The sequence below is a fragment of the Hemitrygon akajei genome, unplaced genomic scaffold (assembly GCF_048418815.1).
Source record: "Hemitrygon akajei unplaced genomic scaffold, sHemAka1.3 Scf000141, whole genome shotgun sequence".
Taxonomy (NCBI): Eukaryota; Metazoa; Chordata; class Chondrichthyes; order Myliobatiformes; family Dasyatidae; genus Hemitrygon; species Hemitrygon akajei.
The window spans coordinates 328,368-353,375 of NW_027332027.1; the positions used below are offsets into that span (position 1 = coordinate 328,368).

General features: G+C 44.5%; 1 protein-coding gene across 1 annotated transcript in view; it reads right to left on the bottom strand.

The window, feature by feature from the left end:
- Positions 1 to 25,008, bottom strand: part of LOC140723858 (uncharacterized) — an 87,546-nt gene that overhangs the window by 49,321 nt on the left and 13,217 nt on the right. The window contains exon 2 of the mRNA XM_073038413.1: positions 17,502 to 17,654. Within this exon, the coding sequence (XP_072894514.1) occupies positions 17,502 to 17,654 (153 nt within the window). The remainder of the gene's footprint in view (positions 1 to 17,501; positions 17,655 to 25,008) is intronic.

Below are 25,008 nucleotides of genomic sequence, written 5' to 3' on the forward strand. Positions count from 1 at the left end.
TACCAGAGAAGCGAGGCGCATGTGGAAGGGAATTCAGTGGAGTACAGACAAATATACCCAGCACGTCAATAACAAGGACGCTTCACTCACTGACAGACTGAATGTCTTTTTGCCCAGTTTGATGCACAGAACAGAGTGCTGGTGAGAAAGGCACCACGGGAGCAGATACTCTGTCTGGCTGAAGATGGGGTGAGGAAGACCCTGGCCAGAGTCAACCCATCCAGATCTGCAGGGCCCGATAATGTACCAGGTGGGGTTCTGAAAGACTGGGCAGCCCAGCTAACTGAGGTGCAGAAGGATCTATTCAATATCTCTCTGGAACAGTCCATTTTACTCTCAGTTTTCAAGATGACAATGTCATCCCAGTGCAAAAGAATGTGACAGCAACCTATCTAAATGACTATTGTTCAGTGGCAATACCATCAACCATTATGAAATGCTTTGAGTGGCTGGTCTTAGACTGCATTAAAGTCATTCTCCGGCTACATTGGATCCATTCCAGTTTGCTTATCACTTGAATCAATCCACTGATTCAACACCATCATACCCTAGAACTGGTGGGGAAAATGTCCTCGCTGGGTCTGAACACCTCCATCTGTAACTGGATCCTGGACTTCATAACAGTAAAGTCACAGTCAGTCTGTGTGGGCAGCAACATCTCTAGTTCCATTACACTGAGCACTGGTGCACCCCAGGCTGTGTGCTCAGTGCACTGGTGATGCACAACTGTATCGCAGGATTCATCTCAAACCGTGTCATACAGTTTGCAGATAACACTACAGTGCTTATGGTAGTGATGAGTTAAGAGTACAGAGAGGAAGCGGAGCAGGAGCATCAGAACAGCAACCTAAGTCTTGACTTTGATAAGACCAAGGAGATGACTGTGGATATTAGGAAGTTGCAGATGAACCATCCCCCTCTGTGAAAACATGACTTCCTCTGTAGAGAGTTAAGAGCACCAAGGCCCTGGGAGTTCCATCATGGATGACCTCATCTGAACCCTCAACATCACCTCCCTGAACAAGGTGGCATCTAAGAAGATTCAGGTGTGTGAGCACCCACCATCAATGGAATTTTACAGGAGCACTGACAAGCTGCATCTCCATCTGGTATGGAAGCAGCAGATCATCGGATCTGAGGTCTCTACAAAGGACTGTGAGAATGGTGGAGATTATCATACATCTCCTTGCCAACAGGAATGCTGCGTACACGGGACCCTTAGTATTATTAAGGATCCCACCCATCCATTGTACATCCTGTTACGTACCCCGTAACTGGGTGTCTAACCAACAGAGAAAGAAGAATTTGTTGGAGTCTGGTGGTACCAAACTAAAGGTGTTTATTAATAAAAATAAGCAAAACCATATCAATAATGAAAATATACATATAAAACAGGTTAGCAGTAATAAACCTAAAAGTGTAGGAATAATAATAATCAATAATAAACAAACTCTATCGATGTCTAGGGGTAAATAAATTGTCATAGAAAAGTATACAGTTCAGTTCATGAGTGCTGATGTAGTTATGGTTGTTGTATTGTAATCGTTGGAGAGAGAGCGAGAGAGAGAGCGAGCGAGATGTAACAGCTACAGTCAGGCAAATCTTCCTTTGCTTTCTTAATCCATCGTATCGGTGTGGTCATTCAGTTATGACCTCTCCGTCCTTCTGCTAGACCGTTCTTCTGTGGTGGACTCGTAACTCTGGCATGAGTGGACACACACACAAGTCCCCACCGGCCCTTCTTTGACACTGTAAGCTTTACTGACCGATCTCCTGGTTCGGTCTCCGATGCCCCCACCTTTCTTGTGGGTTCCAACACTCAATCAGTGTCTACTGGCGTATCTGAAGGGTGAATCTCCAGACCTGTCTTTTATCCCTAATCACGGGGTCTCAGCTATCAATCAATTTTGAATGACTGTGTCCATCAAATAAGGCCACTCCTTCAGTCCACTGAGGAATGTTTATGAGCAAAATAGTAGAAGATAAATAACCCTTGCAGAAGTCATAATACAGTAACATCAACAGTCTCTCTCCCCCTCTTATCTGTAGCAAATGTTCTTGCCTGGGCTTTATCTCTCTCTCATGGTCAGTATAGCAACAGTAATAGTTCATGTTTCTCGGGGGGGAATGGTTAACTCTGTACCCAATTGTCTATCAGGTCTATTCATCACTCATAACAATCCTCTTTGACTTTCTACCATCAGGCAGGAGACTCTGATGTGTAAAGACAAGTAAAGCCTGGATCCAAACAGTTTGTTCTCTCAGGCCATTAGGCTTCTAAGCTCACTGCTGCAATGCACTCCAAATATCACTGGTTCATTGGTTCTGTACCCGACAATATTTAATTTATTCACATCACCCTGTGTACTTTTGCATAATTCATTTGCAGATCTTATTCTTACTTTCCTAAGTTATTGTACCTCATATGTGTGTTACGTTTACGTCTGTGCTTTACCCCTGGTCCAGAGAAATCTTGTTTCCTTTGACGGTATATATCTACGTATTTCAATGACAATAAACTTGATTTGACTATCCTTCCACTTGTATACCAACTTCCTATCTTCAGCCCTATCACTCGAGTTTCCATTCCCCTGCCAAAGAAGTTCTAACTCTCCACAACAGCTCTTGCAAGCCTGCCCGCCATGATATTGGTCCCCCCTTGGGTTCTGGCTGGAAATGTCAACTGTTTACTCCTTTCCACAGATGTTGCCTGACCTGTTGAGTTCCTCTAGCATTTTGCATGCATTTCTTTGGTTTTCCAGCACCTGTAGAATTTTGTATTTATGATTTGCCAGGACCTGTCTTATTATCATAAAATGTCTACCCATCCCCTCGAAATTGAAATCCATATCATTTTCCTTGAATTGAAAGTCCGCAGCTCAGAAATATCACTTCAGCCACAAAATCACTAACCAATCCTCATATTTCTAAACTCAGTGCATGTGGCAGAGAGATTATAAACTTGGAATTCAGGCTCTTAACCATCAACCCAGACACGGTAACATCTTATCCCTCTATCTTTAATACTAAACAATAATCTCTGGCTCAACTTGTTCAACTAAAACAATGCCCAGATGTTGCCAGTGACCATTCTCAGAGCAGATAGTTATTACCAGAGGGTCCTGTTCTGTGGTCAGTAATCTCAGGTTCACAGCAGATTTCAGGATTCTAATTTTACCCAGAGGTTCCTCAGAGTTTGGAAAGCAGTTTCTGAGTGATCAATATCTGGATGAGCCCTGGAATCAACAAGGCATAGGAGGCAATGAACAAAGTGTGTTTAATTTGGATTAGTATAGATCGGTATTTGATGGTCAGCATGGTCTGGATGGGCCAAAAGGTCTGTATATGCTGCATGTTTTTTTATGACTACAGTTGTTTCTGAGTTCAAAGTAAAAGACAAACTGGTGGAGGTAACATCATGCCATGGGGATGCTTTTCAGGAGCTCGGACTGTAAATCTGGTCATGAATGTTGGGAAGATGAATGCTGCTAAACACAGAGAAATTCTGGATAAACACCTGCTAGTTCTGCCAGAAAGCGTAAACTGGCGAGGAAGTGTGCCAGCACAACCATGAAATGGCTTCAACAGAAGAAAATTGTTCTTGAGTTGCCCAGTTAGATTTCTGTCCTTAAGCGAACTGACATCTCTGACAAGACCTCACGATTGTCATCCACCGCTGCTCCTCACTAACCTGGCACAGCTTAAGCAATTTTGCACAGAGTAATGGGAAAACATTGCTCCATCACACTGTGGAAAGTTTGTAGAGACTTCTCCCAAAATACTGCTGTTGGCAATAGTTGTGAGAGGTGGTTCAAAGAAATAATGAGCAAAGATGAATAAATATTTTTTAAATTTTTTTAAGCTTTTCATGCTTTCCAATTCTCCCTGACTTTGACCTCCAAAGGAAAATGTGATTCACAAAATTCTGAGTTAAATTGATCAAAATCCCTGTTTGGAGTATTAATGTATGTGAACTAAAGGTTGAAATACCTTTATGTGAACTAAAATTGGGCCATTGAAGACAGAAACGGGTGAATTTATTACGGGGAACAAGGAAATGGCAGATGAATTGAACAGGTACTTTGGATCTGTCTTCACTAGGGAAGACACAAACAATCTCCCAGATGTAATAGTGGCCAAATGAACTATGGTAATGGATGAACTGAAGCAAATTTTTATTAGGCAAGGAACAGTGTTGGATAGACTGTTGGGTCTGAAGGCTGATAAGTCCCCGGGACCTGATGGTCTGCATCCCAGGGTACTTAAGGAGGTGGCTCTGGATATTGTGGATGCATTGGTAATCATTTTCCAATGTTCTATAGATTCAGGATCAGTTCCTGCGGATTGGAGGGTGGCTAATGTTGTCCCACTTTTCAAGAAAGGAGGGAGAGAGAAAATAGGGAATTATAGCCTGGCTGGCCTGACGTCAGTGGTGGGAAAGATGCTGGAGTCAATTATAAAGGAGGATATTATGACACATTTGGATAGCAGTAGAAGGACCAGTCCGAGTCAGCATGGATTTATGAAGGGGACATCATGTTTGACTAATCTTGGAATTTTTTGAGGATGTAACTATGAAAATGGAGAAGGGAGAGCCAGTGGATATAGTGTACCTGGACTTTCGGAAAGCCTGTGATAAAAACCCACATAGGAGATTAGTGGGCAAAATTAGGGCACATGGTATTGGGGCCAGAGTACTAACATGGATTGCAAATTAGCTGGCTGACAGGAAACAAAAAGTAGTGAATAAGGGGTCCCTTTCGGAATGGCAGGCTGTGACCAGTGGGGTACTGCAAGGTTCAGTTCTGGGACCGTAGCTGTTTACAATATACATTAATGACTTAGATAAAGGGATTAAAAGTAACATTAGCAAATATGCCGATGACACAAAGCTGGGTGGCAGTGTGAATGTCAGGAGCATGTTATGAGAATGCAGGGTGATTTGGACAGGCTAGGTGAGTGGGCGAATGTATGGCAGATGCAGTTTAATGTGGATAAATGTGAGATTATCCACGTTGGTGGCAAGAACAGGAAGGCAGATTACTATATAACTGGAGTCAGGTTATGAAAAGGGGGAGTACAACGAGATCTAGGTGTTTTTGTACATCAGTCAATGAAAGCAAGTATGCAGGTACAGCAGGCCGTGAAGAAAGCTAATGGCATGCTGGCCTTTATAACAAGAGGAATTGAGTATAGGAGTAAGGAGGTCCTTCTGCAGCTGTACAAGGCCCTGGTGAGAACCCACCTAGAGTACTGTGTGCAGTTTTGGTCTCCATATTTGAGGAAGGACATTCTTGCTATTGAGGGGGTGCAGCGTAGTATCACAAGGTTAATTTCCGGAATGGTGGGACTGTCATATGTTGAAAGATTGGAGCGACTGGGCTTGTACACACTGGAATTTAGAAGGATGACAGGGGATCTGATTGAAACATATAAGATTATTAAGGGATCGGACACGCTGGAGGCAGGAAGCATGTTCCCGCTGATGGGTGAGTCCAGAACTAGAGGCCACAGTTTACGAATAAGGGGTAGGCCATTTAGAACAGAAATACAGAAAAACTTTTTCACCCAGGGAGTGGTGGATGTGTGGAATGCTCTCCCCCAGATGGCAGTGGAGGCCAAGTCTCTGGATGCTTTCAAGAGAGAGTTAGATAGAGCTCTTATAGATAGCGGGGTCAAGGGTTATGGGGAGAGGGCAGGTACGGGGTACTGATTGTGTATGATCAGCCATGATCACAGTGAATGGCGGTGCTGGCTAGAAGGGCCGAATGGCCTACCCCTGCACCTACTGTCTATTGAGTGCGAATACTTTCAGAAGGTACTGCAGTTAGACAGATCGTTATAAAATCCTGATATTAAGAGCCATGGAGTCCTTGAAAGTGAGTCCATAGGTTGTGGAATCAGTTTAGTATTGAGGTGAGCAGCCTGATGGTTGAAGGGTAATAACTGTCCTTGATCTGATTGTGTGAGACCTCAGGCTCCTGTAACTTCTGCTCAATGGCAACAGTGTGAAGTGAGCATGGTCTAGATGGTGGGGTCCTTGATCTTGAATGCTGCTTTCTTGTGTCTACACTACTCGTAGATGGACTCAGTGGTGGGGAGAGCTATTCATTGGGGCTGATCTGTATTCACCACTTTTAATAGGCTTCTCTGATCTTGTTCATTGGTGTGAGACTGGGACAGATCAACCAGTGAGTGGCTGCCAAGACCTGAGGGGCTGGGCAATGTCCTGCTGCTTCGAGTGTGTTGTAATCTTGCATCCTCAGTTGGAGGAGCCTGAGGAGGTGATTCTAAAGCACAGTGCTGGTTGCATTCTATGCACTGTCCAGCAGATTAATTGAAAACAGGAAATTGCCTCCTGGGAAGGTGGAAACGATAACATTGGATTAGCGTAGGTTCAGTGTTCGATGTTTGGCATTTTCCATGCGTTCCTCTGGGTTCCTGCATCTGCAGAATCCCTAATTTATGATTAGGGAGGTCCTGTTTTATAATCATAAAATTGCTTCCCCACCCCTTTTGAAACTATATGTTTTTTTCAAATGCACCTTGAACTGAAAGTCCGCTCTTCTGAAATTTCACTTTGGCGACACAATCACTGACCAATCCTCATAATTCTAATCAGAGCACATGGCAGAGCGATTATGAACTTGGAAATCCAACTTTTCAACCAACAACCAACTCCCAAAGCAGACACTGCAACATCTCATCCTTCTGTTATTAATACAAAGCTGAACAATAATCTCTGGCTGATCTCCCTCACCTTTCACAATGCCCAGCAGCTGCGCTCAAGATATCACTAGTGGCCATTCTCAGACCAGATAGTTATTACCACAGAGTGTAGTTTTACAGTCAGTAGTCAGAGGTTCACAGCAGTTATTAGGACTCTATTTTAGGACTCAGGACTTATTCCGAGTTTGGAATGCAGTTCCTGAAAGCGTAATACTTAGATGAGCACTTGAATCCAAAAGGCTTTGGAGGCGATAAAGAAAGTGGGTTGAATTGGGATTAGTATAGATGACTTGATGGTCACCATGGGTGTGGAAGTGCCGAAAGGCCTGCATGTGCTGCAAGTTCTATGACTGGAGTGGTTTCAAATTTTGAAGTAATTCCATTACCAATGTACATAGAGTATATTAAATGTCATCATACACTACCCTGAGATTCATTTCCATGTAGACACTCAGATTTACACAGAAACACAATAGAAGCAATGAAAACTACACAAAAATAAACTGAGGCACAGTCAATGTGCAAAATACAAACTGGTTGAGGTTGTGTTATGCCATGGGAATGTTTTTCAAAAGCAGGGCCCGGAAATCTGGACAGTGTTGATGGGAAGATGAATGCTGCTAAACACGGAGAGACTCTGGAGAAAACCTGCTGGCATTGCCAGAAAGCTTAAACTGTTGAGGAAGTTCAACTATTATTAAGACAACCACCCAAAGCATTCTGCCAGAGCAATCGTGAAGTGGCTTCAAATGATGAAAATTAATGCCCTTGTGTCTGTCAGATTCCTGACCTTACCCGATCGAACGTCTCTGGTAAGACTTCACGATGGGTGTCCACCACTGCTCTCCACTAATCTGGCACAGTTTGAGCAATTTGGCAAGGAGGAATGAGCAAATCCTGCTTCACCACATTGACCATATAACCATTACAGCAAAGAAACAGGCTATCTCTTCCCTTCTAGTCTGTGCCGAATGCTTACTCTCAACTAGTCCCACCGACCGGCACTCAGAACACAACCTTCCATTCCTTTCCTGTCCGGAAACCTAACCAGTTTCTTTATAACAACACACACAAAATGCTGGTAGAACACAGCAGGCTAGGCAGCATCTATAGGGAGAAGCGCTATCGACGTTTCGGGCCGAGACCCTTCATCAGGAATAACCGAAAGGAAAGATAGTAAGAGAGTTGAAAGTAGTGGGGGGAGGGGGAAATGTGAAATGATAGGAGAAGACCGGAGGGGGTGGGATAAAGCTAAGAGCTGGAAAGGTGATTGGCAAAAGTGATACAGAGCTGGAGAAGGGAAAGGATCATGGGACGGGAGGCCTCGGGAGAAAGAAAGGAAGGGGGGGGGAGGAAAACACCAGAGGGAGATGGAGAACAGGCAAACAACTAAATATGTCAGGGATGGGGTAAGAAGGGGAGGAGGGGTGCCTGGCTGGCCTGCTGTGTTCCACGAGCATTTTGTGTGTGTTTTTGTCCTGATAAAGAGTCCTGAACTGAAGCACAGCTCTTTATTCCTCTGCACAGATGTTGCCTCACTATGAACCAAACCTGAACAAGTCTGGCATGAGAGGGAAATGAGAGAACCGCTGGAGAACCTGAAGACACTTCACCTGTGAGTCGGCTGGTGTGGTATACTGTGTCCGGTGCTCCCGGTGTGGCCTTTTATATATTGGTGAGACCCAACGCAGTCTGGGAGATCGTTTCGCGGAACACATACGCTCGGTCCGCCAGAAAAAGCAGGATCTCCCAGTGGCCACACATTTTAATTCCACTTCCCATTCCCATTCTGATATGTCTATCCATGGCCTCCTCTATCGTCAAAATGAATCCAAACTCAGGTTGGAGGAACGACACCTTATATACCGGCTGGGTAGCCTCCAACCTGATGGCATGAACATTGACTTCTATAACTTCCATTAATGCCCCTCCTCCCCTTCTTACCCATCCCTGACATATTTAGTTATTTGCCTGTTCTCCATCTCCCTCTGGTGCTCCCCCCCCACCTCCTTTCTTTCTCCCGAGGCCTCCCGTCCCATGATCCTTTCCCTTCTCCAGCTCTGTATCACTTTCGCCAATCACCTTTCCAGCTCTTAGCTTCATCCCACCCCCTCCGGTCTTCTCCTATCATTTCGCATTTCTCCCTCCCCCCACTGCTTTCAAATCTCTTATTATCTTTCCTTTCGGTTAGTCTTGACGAAGGGTCTCGGCCCGAAACTTCGACAGCACTTCGCCCTATAGATGCTGCCTAGCCTGCTGTGTTCTACCAGCATTTTGTGTGTTGTTGTTTGAATTTCCAGCATCTGTAGATTTCCTCGTGTTTGCCAATTTTTAATGACATTTTTTTGAGCCTGCCTCTACCGCTTCTACTGGAAGCTCGTTCCACACAGCTACCACTCTCTGAGGAAAGAAGTTCCCCCTTAAACTTTTGCCTCCTAACTCTCAACTCATGTCCTCTTGTTTGAATCTCCCCTACTCTCAATGGAAAAATCTTATCCACGTCTTCTCTATCTATCCCCCTCATAATTTTAAATATCTCTATCAAGTCCCCATTCAACATTCTGTGCTCCAAAGAATAAACACCTAACTTGTTCAGCCGTTCCCTGTAAATTAGGTGCTGAAACCTTGGTAACATTCTAGTAAATCTCATCTGTACTCTTTCTATTTTGTTGACATCTTTCCTATAATTCGGAGACCAGAACTGTACACAATACACCAAATTTGGCCTGTACAACTTTAACATTACATCCCAACTCCTATACTCAATGCTCTGATTTATAAAGGCCAGCATACCAAAGGCTTTCTTCACCACCATATCCACATGAGATTCCACCTTCAGGGAGCTATGCACCATTATTCCTAGATCACTCTGTTCTACTGCATTTCTTAATGCCCTACCATTTACCATATATGTCCTGCCAAAATGTAGCACCTCACACTTATCAGCATTAAGCTCCATCTGCCATCTTTCAGCCCACTCTTCTAACAGGCCTAAAACTCTCTGCAAGCTTTGAAAACCTACTTCATTATCCACAACACCACTTATCTTAGTATCATCTGCATACTTACTAATCCAATTTACTACCCCATCATCCAGATTGTTAGTATATGAGAAACAACATTGGGCACAGTACAGATCCGTGAGGCACACCATTCATATCTGGCCTCCAACATTTCAAACAGTTATCCTCCACTACACTCTGGCATATCCCTTCCAGCCAATGTTGAATCCATTTTACTAATTTTACCTAACGATTGAACCTTCCTAACTAACCTTCCATGAGGAACCTTTTCAAAGGCCTTACTGAAGTCCATATAGACAACATCCACTGCTTTACCTTCGTCAACTTTCCTAGTAACATCTTCAAAAAATTCAATAAGATTTGTCAAACATGACCTTCCACACACAAATCTATTTTGACTGTTCCAAATCAGAACATGCCTATCCAGATAATTATATATACCATCTCTAAGAATACTTTCCATTAATTTATCTAACACTGACATCAAACTTGCAGGCCAATAATTGCTAGGTTTATTCTTAGAACCATTTTCAAACATTAAGCAAATTTAATAGAGATATCCAAAAAGACTGTTCTCTGTAATTACTGTGTGACATGTTTCAACTAAATAATGAGCATAGGGGAATGAATACTTTTGATTTTTTTAATTTTACATGCTTTCCAATTTTCCCTGGTTTTGGGATCTATTGCAAAAAAAAAAGCATGTGATTCACAAAGAAACTTTTTGAGTTAAATTGATCACTGGTTGTAATATTAATTTATGTGAATAATGGTTTAGGCTTGAATAATTTTAGATGGCCCTGTAGTTAGATAGATTGATTTATAATACTGAAAACATGAGCTGTAGAGTCCTTGAAAATGAGTCCATAGGTTGTGGAATCTGTTTAGTATTGAAGTGAGTGAAATTATCCACGCTGATCCAGCAGCCTGATGTTGAAGGATAATAACTGTCCTCGATCTGGTAGTGTGAGCCCTCTGGCTCCTGTTTCTCCAACTCAGTGGCAGCCGTGTGAAGAGAGCATGGTCTGGATGGTGGGAGTCCTTGATAATGGACGCTGCCTTCTTGTATCTGCACTACTTATAAGTGTGCCCACTGGTGGGGAGAGTGTCTCTTGAGATTGTGTGAGCTGTATTCACCACTTGTTATAAACCTCCTTTTATGTGCAGTGGTGTGGGACTGGGACAGATCAACAAGTGACTGGCAGCCTAGATTTGAGGGGCAGGCCAAAGTCCTCTTGCTCCTGGTGTGTTGTCCTCTTGCTTCATGAGATGGAGGGAACTCAGGAGGTGACTCTAGAGCAGGATGTCCTGGTCTCATTCCACACGCTGTTCAGAAGATTAATTGACCACAGAAAACTGCCTCCCATGAAGGTGGAGACAACAACTTGGGACTAGCGTAGGATCATTGTCAATGGTGTTCAATGGTTGGCATGTCATCAGTGAATCAAAGAGCCTGTTCCTGCGTTGTCTGACTCTGCAACTCTTTCCCTCCTCTCTCTCCTCCATTGTCTTTCACTTTCCCACTCTCCCTATCACTGCCTTAATTCTTCACATTATACTATTGCCTCATGTTTCACCCTGTGACCTTTCATCAAATGTTACCCATGTCTTTGATGTGAAATTCATCTGTTCTCATTCTGTTTGCATTCAGTGGCAAACAGTAGAACAAAACCAGGCAGAATTAACCAGAGGGATATTCCTGTTAGATCAGAATTGGCCACAGAAGCAAGAGTAAATAATTTGTAAAGTTTTGCAGGGGAATAGAATATTCAGGCCCAGAAACTGCATGGTATCTTTCTGACTCTTTCTGTCTCTACCACATCACCATCCTATTCCAGGAACTTCCTTCGCCTCTCTCTGTGGGTGAATTTGCATCTGTGGCTTTCAGCACGTGATACATGCGTGAGTGATATCAACAGCCCTTTGTTCTCAATCTGTGTGTGTCCTGTTGCGAACGTGGTGTCAGAAAGAGATGGGATTAACTCATGCAGTACTGTATTACTATTTGAAATTCACTAGCTGCAAAGTCACATTAAATTATTTAAGAGGAATCTGTAAAAACAGGTCACTTGGGAAAAAAAAAGCTCCTCTTTAAATATACCTATTGACTTTTCCTCCACGGCCATCTGTGGCAAAGAATTCCAATGACTGCTCTCTGGCAAAAGAAATTCCTCTTCATCTTTATTCAAATGGACGTCCATCTATTCTGAGGCTTAATCATAGAATTCAGCGCATTAGGAAGTATTCTCTCAACATTCACTCTATCCAGGGCTTTTAGTACCCAATATGCTTTAATTAATTTGTCCTTATTGTTGTAAACTCCAGCAAAGTAACTACAGAGAAATATCCAATGCTTTTCATGCATTAACCCTTTCATTCACTGGATCAATCCCGTGAACCTCCTCTGGATAGTCTCCACTGCCAGCACACCCTTTCTTGGAAAACGGTCCCAAAACTATTCAATGCTCCAAATGTAATCTGACAACTGCTTTATAAATCCTCAGTATTCAATCCTTGCTTTTATATTCTAGTCGTCTCAAAATGAATTCTAACATCGCATTTGCCTTCCTGACCACCAACTCGGCCTGCAGGTTAATCTTTGTGGATCTTGCATGAGGATTCCTAGATCCATTCGAACCTCTGATTTCTGAATTTTCGCCCCATTTAGAAAATAGTCTACATCTTTATTCCTGCTACCATGTACATGATCACACACTTCCCTAAACTGTATTCTATCTGCTACACTTTGCACAGTGTATGACCTATATAACTCATGTCCTCTTGTTTGCATCTCCCCGACTCTCAATGGAAAAAGCCTATCCACATCAACTCGATTTATACCCCTCAGAATTTTATATACCTCTATCAAGTCCCCCCTCAAGCTTCTGTGCTCCAAAGAATAAAGATCTAACTTGTTTAACCATTCCCTGTAACATAGGTTCTGAAACTTCGGCAACATTCTAGTAATTCTCATCTCTACTCTCTCTATTTTGTTGACATCTTTCCTATAATTTGGGTACCAGAACTGTACACAATACTCCAAATTCAGCCTTACTAATCCCTTGTACAAATTTAACATTTCTTCACCACCCTATCCACATGAGATTCCACCTTCAGGGAGCTATGCACCATTATTCCTAGATCACTTTGTTCTACTGCATTAGTCAATGCCCTACCATTTACCATGTATGTCCTATTTTGATTAGTCCTACCAAAATGTAGCACCTCACACCTATCAGCATTAAGCTCCATCTGCCAACTTTCAGCCCACTCTTCTAACAGTCCGAAAACTCTCTGCATGCTTTGAAAACTTACTTCATTGTCCACAACACCACTTATCTTTGCAACATCTGCATACTTACTAATCCAATTTACCACCCCACCATCCAGATTGTTAATGTATATGACAAAAAAACATTGGACACAGTACAGATCCCCAGGCACACCACTCATATCTGGCCTCCAACATGACAGTTATCCACCACTACCCTCTGGCACATCCCTTCCAGCCACTGTTGAATCCATTTTACTACTTCAATATTAATACCTAACGATTGAACCTTCCTAACTATGAGGAACCTTGTCAAAGGCCTTACTAAAGTCCATATAGGCAACATCCACTGCTTTACCCTCATCAACTTTCCTAGTAACCTCTTCAAAAAATTCAATAAGATTTGTCAAACATGACCTTCCACGCACAAACCTATGTTCACTGTTCCTAATCAGACCCTGTCTATCCAGATAATTATATATACCATCACTAAGAATACTTTCCATTAATTTATCCACCACTGACGTCAAACTTACTGGCCGATGATTGCTAGGCTTATTCTTAGAACCATGTTTAAACATTGAGCAAATTTAATAGAGATATCCAAAAAGACTGTTCTCTGTAATTGCTGTGTGACATGTTTCAACTAAATAATGAGCATAGGGGAATGAATACTTTCAATTTTTTTTGGTTTTACATGCTTTCCAATTCTCCCTGGTTTTGGGGTCTATGGCAAAAAATAGAGCATGTGATTCACAAAGAAACTTTTTGAGTTAAATTGATCACAATCCCTGGTTGTAATATTAATTTATGTGAATAATGGTTTAGGCTTGATTAATTTTAGAAGGCCCTGCAGTTAGATAGATTGATATATAATACTGAAAACTTGAGCTGCAGAGTCCTTGAAAATGAGACCATAGGTTGTGGAAAGAGTTTAGTATTGAAGTGAGTGAAATTATCCACGCTGATCCAGCAGCCTGATGTTGAAGGATAATAACTGTCATCGATCTGGTAGAGTGAGCCCTCAGGCTCCTGTTTCTCCAGCTCAGTAGCAGCCGTGTGAAGAGAGCATGGTCTGGATGGTGGGAGTCTTTGATAATGGATGCTGCTTTCTTGTGACTGCACTACTTATAAGTGTGCCTACTGGTGGGAAGAGTATCTCTTGAGATTGTGTGAGCTGTATTCACCACTTGTTATAAACCTTCATTTATGTGCAGTTGTGTGGGACTGGGACAGATCCACAAGTGACTGGCAGCCTAGACTTGAGGGGCAGGCCAAAGTCCTCTTGCTCCTGGTGTATTGTCCTCTTGCTTCATGAGATGAAGGGAACTCAGGAGATGACTCTAGAGCAGGATGTCCTGGTTTCATTCCACATGCTGATCAGAAGATTAATTGACCACAGAAAACTGCCTCCCAGGAAGGTGGAGACAACAACTTGGGACTAGTGTAGGATCATTGTCAATGGTGTTCGATGGTTGGCATGTCATCAGTGAATCAAAGAGCCTGTTTCTGCATTGTATGACTCTGCAACTCTTTCCCTCCTCTCTCTCCTCCATTGTCTTTCACTTTCCCACTCTCCCTATCACTGCCTCAATTCCTCACATTATTCTATTGCCTTATGTTTCACCCTGTGACCTTTCATCAAATGTTACCCATGTCTTTGATGTGAAATTCATCTGTTCTCATTCTGTTTGCATTTAGTGGCAAACAGGAGAACAGAACCAGGTAGAATTAACCAGAGGGGTATTCCTATTAGATCAGGATTGGCCACAGAAGCAAGAGTGAATAATTTGTAAAGTTTTGCAGGGGAATAGAATATTCAGGCCCAGAAACTGCACGGCACCTTTCTGACTCTTTCTGTCTGTACCACACCACCATCCTATTCCAGGAACATCCGTCGCCTCTCTCTGTGGGTGAATTTGCATCTGTGGCTTTCAGCACGTGATACATGCGTGAGTGATATGAACAGCCATTTGTTCTCAATCTGTGTGTGTCCTGTTGCGAACGTGGTGTCAGAAAGAGATGGGATTAACTCATGCAGTACTGTATTACTATTTGAAATCCACTAGCTGCAGAGTCATATTAAACTATTTAAGAGGAATCTGTAAAGACAGGTCACTTGGGGAAAAAAAGCTCCTCTTTAAATATACATATTGACTTTGTCTCCACGGCCATCTGTGGCAAAGAATTCCAATGACTGCTCTCTGGCAAAAGAAATTCCTCTTCATCTCTATTCTAAATGGACGTCCATCTATTCTGAGGCTTAATCCTAGACTTCAGCACAATACGAAATATTCTCTCAACATTCACTCTATCCAGGGCTTTCAGTACCCAATATGCTTTAATTAATTCGTCCTTATTGTTGCAAACTCCAGCAAAGTAACTGCAGAGAAATATCCAATGCTCTTCATGCATTAACCCTTTCATTCAGTGGATAATTCCCGTGAATCTCCTCTGGATAGTCTCCACTGCCAGCACACCCTTTCTTGGAAAACTGTCCCCAAACTATTCAATACTCCAAATGTAATCTGACAACTGCTTTATAAATCCTCAGTATTCAATCCTTGCTTTTATATTCTAGTCGTCTCAAAATGAATTCTAACATCGCATTTGCTTTCCTGACCACCAACTCGGCCTGCAGGTTAATCTTTGTGGATCTTGCATGAGGACTCCTAGATCCATTCGAACCTCTGATTTCTGAATTTTCTCCCCATTTAGAAAATAGTCTGCACCTTTATTCCTGCTACCATGTACATGATCACACACTTCCTTACACTGTATTCTATCTGCTACACTTTGCACAGTCTATGAACTATACAAGTTCTTCTGCAGCCATGCTACTTTCTCATCCCCTCTACCCATCTTTGTGTCATCCACAAAAACCATCTATTCTGTCATCCATCACTATTGTCATATAATATCATGTCAACATTGACATACAGTATTATATGAAGTGATCCCAACACCAGCCAGGATGAATCACAACTAGTCACTGGCAGGCATTCCGAAAAGGGCCCCTTTATTCCTACTCTCAGCTTCCTGTCAGTCTGACATTCTTCCATTCATGCTGGCATCTTTCCTGTAATACCCAGGGCTCTGAACTTGTTAAGCAGCCTCTTGTGCTGCACCTTGTCAGGGGCCTTCTGAAAATCCAAGTAAACAACAACCACTGACTTTCCTTTGTCTACCGCGCTTGACATTTCCTCAAAGAATTTCAACACTTGTCAGGTAAGAAAACCTTGCAGACTATGGCCTAATTTATCATGTTCCAAGCTTTATTTTTAATACTGGATATCTTAGCCACTGCTGTAGTCAGACTAACTAGTTTATAATTTACTGTCTTTAGCCTCCCTCCCTTCTTAAATAGGGGGCTGAGATTTGTAATTTTCCATTCCTCTGAAACCATTCCAGATTCTAGTGATTGTTGAAAGATCACTACCAATGCCTCTACAAACTTTCAAGCTACCTCTTTCAGAACCACATGGTGTAGTCCATTGGTCCATGTGACTTATCTAGTTTCAGCTACCCAAGCACCTCTCCTTAGAAATAGCAACTACACTGACTTCTGCCCCAACAAACAAATTTCAGACGTACTGATGGTGTCTTTCACAACAAAGACTGATACAAAATACTTACTGAGTTTCTCTGTCTTTTATTGCTCCCTGTTACTACCTGTCCAGTTTCATTTTCCGTTCCTGCCTCCCTTTTACCCTTATATATCTGAAAAAGCTCTTGGAATCCTTTTTTTATATTGTTGGCAAATTAACATTCATATTTCATCTTTTCTGCTTATTGACTTTTATTGATGTGTAGAGGTGGAGGGTTTTAAGGAAGGCATTCCTGGGCAGAGGGTCTTGGTGGAAACACTGAAGGATTTCAATTCAGGATAGAGGGGAAAGGGATGAGACAACAAAAATATTTCAGTAAGATCACAGGAAATGAAAACTTCTTGCAGTCCCAAGACCACTAGTTCATTATTTGTCTCTGGCATTATTTATTTATTTTATAAATAACGGTAATAATAGACAATAGGTGCAGGAGTAGGCCATTCTACCCTTTGAGCCAGCATCGCCATTCAATGTGATCATAACTGATCATCCACAATCAGTACCCCGTTCCTGCCTTCTCCCCATATCCCTTGACTCCGCTATCTTTAACAGCTCTACCTAACTCTTGCTTGAAAGTATCCAGAGAATTGGCCTCCACTGCCTTCTGAGGCAGAGCATTCCATAGATCCACAACTCTCTGGGTGAAAAAGTTTTTCCTCAGCTCCATTCTAAATGGCCTACCCCTTATTCTTAAATTGTGGCCTATGGTTCTGGACTCCACCAACATCGGGAACATGTTTCCTGCCTCTAGCATGTCCAATCCCTTAATAATATTTTTTGTTTATGTCTTGTATACTGCCAGCACAAAACAATTCTCACAGCAAATACCAGTGATAATAAACCTGACTGCTTCCCAGCTCCATCTCTCACCTTGTCCTTGTTTCCAACTGTTGCTCAATGTCGTCCTGTGGTTTTTCACCAGACGTTGTCTTTGTGTCTGACACGGAGAGTCCGTCGTTCACTCGCTGTCGGTTTCCATTCACAATCACAACATCAGTATGTGCCCCCAGGGACGGCTGGAATCTGGAGCAACATACATGATGGTGGAGGTGTTCAGCAAATCAGGCAGCATCTGCAGAGGGAAATGAACAGTCAATATTCTGGGTCGAGACCTTTAATTAATCTATGATCAATTACATCCTCTGACTAAATCCAGCCCCAAACTGTGTCTGTGTCCATGCTGTCACACCGTACATAGGATTGTCATGGACAGAGAGTGAGAGACAGACTGCAGGATTGATCCTTCCACACTGGCACAGTGTTAGATATGCACTTTGTAGAGGCAGGTGGGAGTAGATCAGACTAGTAACATGGTAATTACAGATATCGTAGGCCAAATGGACTGTTCCTGTGCTGTACTGCTTTGTGCTTGAGTATCATTAGTGTTTTGTACATACAGTACATTACACTGACACCACCAAAAAGAGAAAACCTGTAGATGCTGGAAATCCGAGCAACACACACAAAATGCTGGAGGAACTCAGCAGGCCAGGCAGCATCCAGGGAAAAAAAGTACAGTCAACATTTTGGGCCGAAGCACTTTGGCAGGAAGGGAGGAGAAAAAGCTGAGGAGTAGATTTGAAAGGTGTCTGTAGGGAAGAGAGAAACACAAGGTGATAATTGAAACGTGTAGGGGGAGGGATGAAGCAAAGAGCTGGAAAGTTGATTGGTGAAAGAGACAGAAGGCCATGGAAGAAAAAAAAAGGGTGTTGTGGGGAGGATCACCAGTGGTAGGTGATGGATAAGGAGATAACATGAGACAGGGAAAAGGGGATGGGAAATGGAGAAGTGTGGGATTACTGGAAGTTTAAGAAATTGTTGTTCATGCCATCAGTTTGGAGGCTACCCAAACAGAATATAAGGTGTTGTTCCTCCAGCTGAAGTGTGGCCTTATCACAACTGTGGAAAAGGCCACGGGTGGACATATCAGAATGGGAATGGTGAAATTAAATCGGGTGGCCACTGGGAGATCCTGCTTGTTCTAGCAGACTGAGCATAGATGCTTGGAGAAGCGGTCTCCCAATCTGCATCGGGTCTCATTGATATACAGGAGGCCACACCGGGAGCGCTGAACACGGTATATGACTCCAACAGACTCACAGGTGAAGTGTCGTTTCACCTGTAAGGACTGTTTGAGGCCTTGAATGGTAGTGCGGTAGGAGGCGTAGGGGCAGGTGTAGTACCTGTTCTACTTGCAAGGGTAAGTGCCAGGAGGGGGATCAGTGTGGAGGGACGAATAGACAAGGAAGTTGTGTAGGGAGTGATCCCTGCCGAAAGCAGAAAATGGGGGGAGGGAAAGATGTATTTGGTGGTGTGATCCAGTTGGAGGTGGAGGAAATTTCAGAGAATTATGTGCGGGACATGGATGTTATTGGGGTGGTAGATGAGGACAAGTGGAAGCCTATCCCTGGTAGGATGGCAGGAGAACGGGTTAAGTGCAGACATGCGTGAAATGGAAGAGACGTGGTTGAATACAGAGTTGATGGTGGAGGAAGGAAGCCCCTTTCTTTGAAAAAGAAGAACACTTCCTTCATTCTAGAATGAAAAGCCTCATCCTGAGAGCAGAAGTGGTGGAGACAGGGCAACTGAGAGCTAGGCAGTCCTGAGATTCAATCGGAATTAAGCATCAGGTTGAATTGTAAAGGTCGGGTACAGTTCATTTCTAAGAGGGCAGCTTCCAGACCCCAGAGCATATTAAGATGATAAAACCCGGAGTTTAGATGACAATATAGGTCCTGGGCTAAAAGGAAATGTCAGATCCAGGCCCCATGATGGGCCGAGGTGACTGATCCTGAAGTTTGGACGACAATTTAAGTTTCAAGCTGAAGTGGAAAGGTTGGGTACAGGCTGAATAGAGGCTGCAGGGTTTGGACGATGGTTTAGGCACCAGGCTGGATTGAAATGGTCAGGGGCCTGAGCCGAGGAACAGACCTTTTCAACTTGCTGCTCCACAACACTGACTCGGCTCTGTGCTGAACTTAAGGTCTGGGAATGGACTCTTTGTGGACGTCAGGACAGAACTCTATTTGCTTGTGTTTATTGTTTATATGATTTGTGGTTATTTTGAACATCGGGTATTCAATTATCTTTTTATTATAGGTTCTATTGGAGTTCTTTATTTCAGGGCTGCCTGTTAGGAGACAAATCTAAAGTATGGACAACACATACAATGTTGATATTAAATGTACTTTGTACTGCATTTTCAGACCATTCTTTCTAAACTCTAATGACTGCTGTGCACGGAAGTCGCAGGGCCTGGCAGTTTCCGATATACTCAAACCACCCCATCTGGCAACATCAATCATTACATGGTCAAAGTCACTTCAATCACTTTTTTTCCCCATTCTTGGTCTGAACATGCAAACTTCTGAACCTTGTCTGCATGTGTTTATGCAGTGAGTTGCTGCCACATTATTTGCTGATAAGATAATTGCATTAATGAATTAGGTGTACCTAATCAAGGGGCCACTGAGTGTGTGGAAAACAGGACACTACGAGCGTATTGTTTGGACAACATTATAAAAACAAAAAATGCAATGTACTACAGTATATTTCCTGGATGTATTTTGTGAATAATGTTTACATGTGAGATTTTAGAAAAAGGTACCTGGATTGAATGTAAAATGAACAGAGTAAAGAGGGACTGAGGTGTTTTCAAATGCAACACGATAAAGTGAACATGAAGCTGCAGCAAGCAATCAGGAAGGTCAAGGGCATTCTGTCATTATTGTGAAGGGTGAGAGCTTAGAGGACTAATGTCACACAAAGGAAGGTGTGTAAACACAACTGCATTATTATGTCCAGCTTACTTAAACAAAACTAGAGAATACTAATGAAGGTAGATGAGAAGAGATTCACTCAGCTGATTCCTGGGATGAGAAGACTGTCCTTTCCCAAACAGCTAAAAACATTAGACTGGACAGTTTGGAATCTGGAGTAATGAGGGATGACGTTTATGAGATTTGAAAGGTCCAGAGGGAGCTGACAGTGTAGATGTAGAGAAGTTCACAGGAGTGGGTACAACTTAAATAAGGTGGATGTGGTAACAAGTTGTGTGGTCATTTAAAAGTGAAGTACGTTGGTATTTCTTCTCAATGTGTTAAATCTAGAATCATTAGCACTGGGGTTATTGAACAAAATGATCAATCTATGAAGGAAATGAAGATTTGATAGCTTTCTGGAGCTGGTTCACGGGAGGATGAGACCAGGGGACAATCACCCGGATCGATTTGAGAAGTGCGTCGGAGTTGCGGAACCCGGTGACCCAGTCATGCTCCTGATTTATTATGTGTTCCTGTGTGGAGGTACAGGTGTCTTATGATGTACTTCTAGAACAGAGAGGACAGTGGACAGTGCTGCAGAATTTAAATCACAATAATAGTGACAGGGATGGGACAGCAGTGATATCTCAGTGGAGAGTAAGACCAGAGGAAATGTTGAGCCTCCCAGTCTCAGCTCCATCTCTCACCTCAGCCTGGTTTCCTGTTGTACAGTGTTCCCCTGTGGCTCCTCTGCCTCTGATGAGAGTCCGTCGCTCTCGGTCTGATAACTTCCTGTAACAGACCCGTCATGTGGACCCTCATCATTCGAACTCTGCTCAGCTCAGACCCTCAAGTCCATCCCTCACCCTGTGAGCACTCGCTCAGTCTGTCCCTCATCCGAATAAGCTCCCTCAACAACCTACCCTCTACCTCAGGTCCTCCCTTATTATCAGACCATCCCTCTACTTGAGGACCTCCTTCGCTAATCCTGAACAAGACCCTCACCCTCAAACGCTCACTCGGCCCATGTCCCTCACTGCATCACTGTACCTCCAACATCCTAGACGAGGAGCTTAGAGTAGATATGGAGGCGAGGGAGAGCATGAGGGGAGTGAGCCTTGGCCAGAATGAATAATCCAGGTGTCCCTGCAAATTCTCAGCTCCCAGAGGAGTTGAGGAGATCGGCTCCCTCACCTCAGACCCTCCCTCCATATGCATGCTGGAATGATTAGCTGACCAGTGACTAAGGGTCTCCTTCTCCATCCATTCACCCCTCCTCACTGTCCCTATCTCCCCTTGCCTGCAACCTTCTATCCCAACTATGAACTCCTCCCCCCATCTTTCCCTCTCATGTTCCTCCCGAGTCTCTCTCTCCACCCAATCCCTCCCTCTCCCCCCACACAATCTCACCCTCCCAGCATCTCTCCCCAGGCAATCCGTCCAGCTTTCTCTCCTCCCTTGGGCTCTCCCTTTCTCTTTCTCTCCCACTTTGTTCCCCATGCTTCTCTCTCCTTACTCCTTCACTCCTCTCTTTCCTCTGTCCCAAGCTACCACCCTCCCCCTTAACTATCCACACTTCTCTCTCCTTCGTCCCTCTGTCCCTCCTCTCTCCACTTGAATTCTGCCAGCTTTATTTGGTCTCTCACTCCTTCATTTACTCTCCCCGAGTTCCCCTCAGTCTCCTCCCTTAGACCCGCATTTCAGACCGTCGCTCTACCTCAGGAGAGTCCCTCTGTCCGTGTCCACCCTAGGGAACTGCCTAGGCGTCGTGTTCCCTCACCTCAGACTCTCTCACTCCCCGAGACCCTCTGCAAACACCGGACGCTTCATCACCTCAGACTCACTCCATTCTCCCCAGAGATCCTCACCAAACACCAGACGCTCCCTCACCTCAAACTCTCTCCCTCCTTCCATCACATCTTAAGGAATTCCCTCACCTCAGACCCTCCCTCTATTTGCAAGCTGGGAAGATTAGCTGACCAAGCGTCTCCTTCTCCCTTCATTCACCCCTCCTCACTGTCCCTCTCTCCCCTTGCCTGCACCTTCTATCCCAATTATGAACTCCTCCCTCCATCTTTCCTTCTCATGTTCCTCCCGGGTCTCTCTCTCCACACAATCCCTCCCTCCCTCTCCCCACACAATCTCACCCTCCCAGCGTCTCTCTCCAGGCAATCCGTCCAGCTTTCTCTCCTCTCTCGGGCTCTCCCTTTCTCTTTCTCTCCCACTTTGTTCCCCATGCTTTCTCTCTCCTTATTCCTTCCCTTCTCTCTTTCTTAGGTCCAAAGCTACCACCCTCCCTCCCCCTTCATTTCCTCCTTCTAAACTAACTGCACCTCTCTCCCCCTCTATTTCGCTCTCCTTTGTCCCTCTGCCCCTACTCTCACCACGTCTCCCAGGTCTATTTGGTCACTCAACCCTTCATTTACTTTCCCTTGCCCCCACCATTTCCCCGAGTTTTCCTCACTCTCCTCTCTTAGACACGCATTTCAGACTGCCCCTCTACCTCAGGAGTTTCCCTCTGCCCGTGCCCACCCTAGGGAACTGCCTAGCCTTGGTGCTCCCTCACCTCAGACTCTCTCCCTCCCCGAAACCCTCTCTAAATACCGGACACTTCCTCACCTCAGACTCACTCCAGCCTCCCCAGAGATCCTCACGAAAGCACCAGACGCTCCCTCACCTCAGACCCTCTCCCTCACCCCGAAACCCTCACTAAACACCAGATGCTCCCTCACCTCAGACTCTCTCCCTCACCCCGAGACCCTCACTAAACACCAGACGCTCCCTCACCTCAGAAGCTCCTCGGACACGGTCAAATTGAAAACGGTGGAACGAAGCTTTCCAGAAGGATGAAAAGCGCAAACCAGAGCTGGCGCTACGGACAGGAATTCCCTGACCAATGGGGCGGAACCACCTGATCAATCACGGAGAGCGATTGGAGCGCGCGCCGTGAGCTGGGCCACTGACTAATGCTGCTGAGTGATTTGAGCTCGCACCGTGAGTGGCCCCGACTGACTAATGCTGCAGAGTGATTGGAGCTCGCACCGTGAGTGGCCCCGACTGACCAATGCTGCAGAGTGATTGGAGATCGCACCGTGAGCGGGGCTGCCTGGTCAATCGCATAGAGTGATTGGAGCTCCCGAAGTAATGGTGAGAGCGGAGCGCGATGAACGCGCGGTGGGCGGGGCTCCCTGATCAATGATGCAGAGATCTCGGAGCTCACCAAAGGACAGAGGTTACTAGAAAATAGGGAAATTGATGTTGATCCCCAGCTTCCCGTTCCTCCCCGTCCCTCTGTGAGTGAATGTGTGTCCGCGTTCTCTCCCTCTAGCTCTCTCTGCTGGAATCTACATCAGTGACAGTAAAGTTCCCTCTGATCGCACTCCCGCAATCAGACAGCGACGCTTGCTTCACCAGGGGTTCCCAGCTTTTCTCTGCCATGTAGCTGTCCCATTAACTGAGGGTGCTTGGACTCAGGTTGGAAACTCCTGCTTCTGCACGGTCCCATTCCACACGCATGAATTCAGACGCACAGTGAAGTTCTCTCCGCAACGTCCAATCATACACTCCTAGGAGTTAGACATGGAATAAGTCAACCTGCATACTAAGTCATCACAGAGTACTGGGGTCAGACACAGTGAAGCTGTTTGTACAGGTCCCATCACACAATGCCACACAATACCGGGGTCAAACACAATGAAGCTGCCTCTACAAAATACCATCACACACTCCCACAATAAGGTGTATGGTGAAGCTCCCTCCGCACTCTCCCATCTCACATTCCCGTGGTCAGACAGAGGAAAGCTCACTCTACATTGTCCCATCACATACTCCTGGGGTTCGGCCCCATCAACCCCTTGTCAATCAGCTCGCTGAGGTCACATGTGTCAAGGGCTTAAGGTTCAGACAGCTCCCCATGATCTAGATTGTGCGTTAGAGGTCAGTGGTTTTGGATAGATGATATGTGTCATAGGGCAAAGGTTTGGAATGACATCTTGAGGTCACGGGTCACGGGTCGAGGCCGATCAGTCAAGCATTAATGTGCCGGGACACTTGGGTGAAGCCGTCGGTCAGTTTTGGAGAATCAAATTTCAATGTAACAATACTCAGGGGCACCACAGAGGTCAAGAGTTCCCCCTGCTGATATCATCACGAAAGTGTTTGGCTTCACCAACGTGACCCCTGACCTCTGGTCAATGAGAGTTGTCACCAGGTGGGCCATGCCATCCCGGAAACAGTCCGAGGAAGGGCTGGAGAGAAGGGGGTGGGGCGCATTGCAGGATTGAGGGTCTCCGATGTCAATAGAAGAAGGTCCTGGAACTGGAATGGATATTTGGGATGAAAAGTGACCACTGGGAGTGGAGAGGTTTATTGGCAATGAGAGGAACAACACGGGGAATGAGGCAGACATTTGGGCAGAGAAAAAGGTCCCTATGAATGGGACATTGCCATTGGGTGAGTCTTATTTTGAATTGGAGGATCATTGGGAACGTGGCAGCGGCCGTGAGGAATCGATCCTTGGGTTTGGGACAGAAGACACGGGAATGTGTCAGAGGTAATCGGAATGAGAAGTGCCATAGGGGACTGCCAAGAGGTCTTAGTGAATGGCATGGAAAATC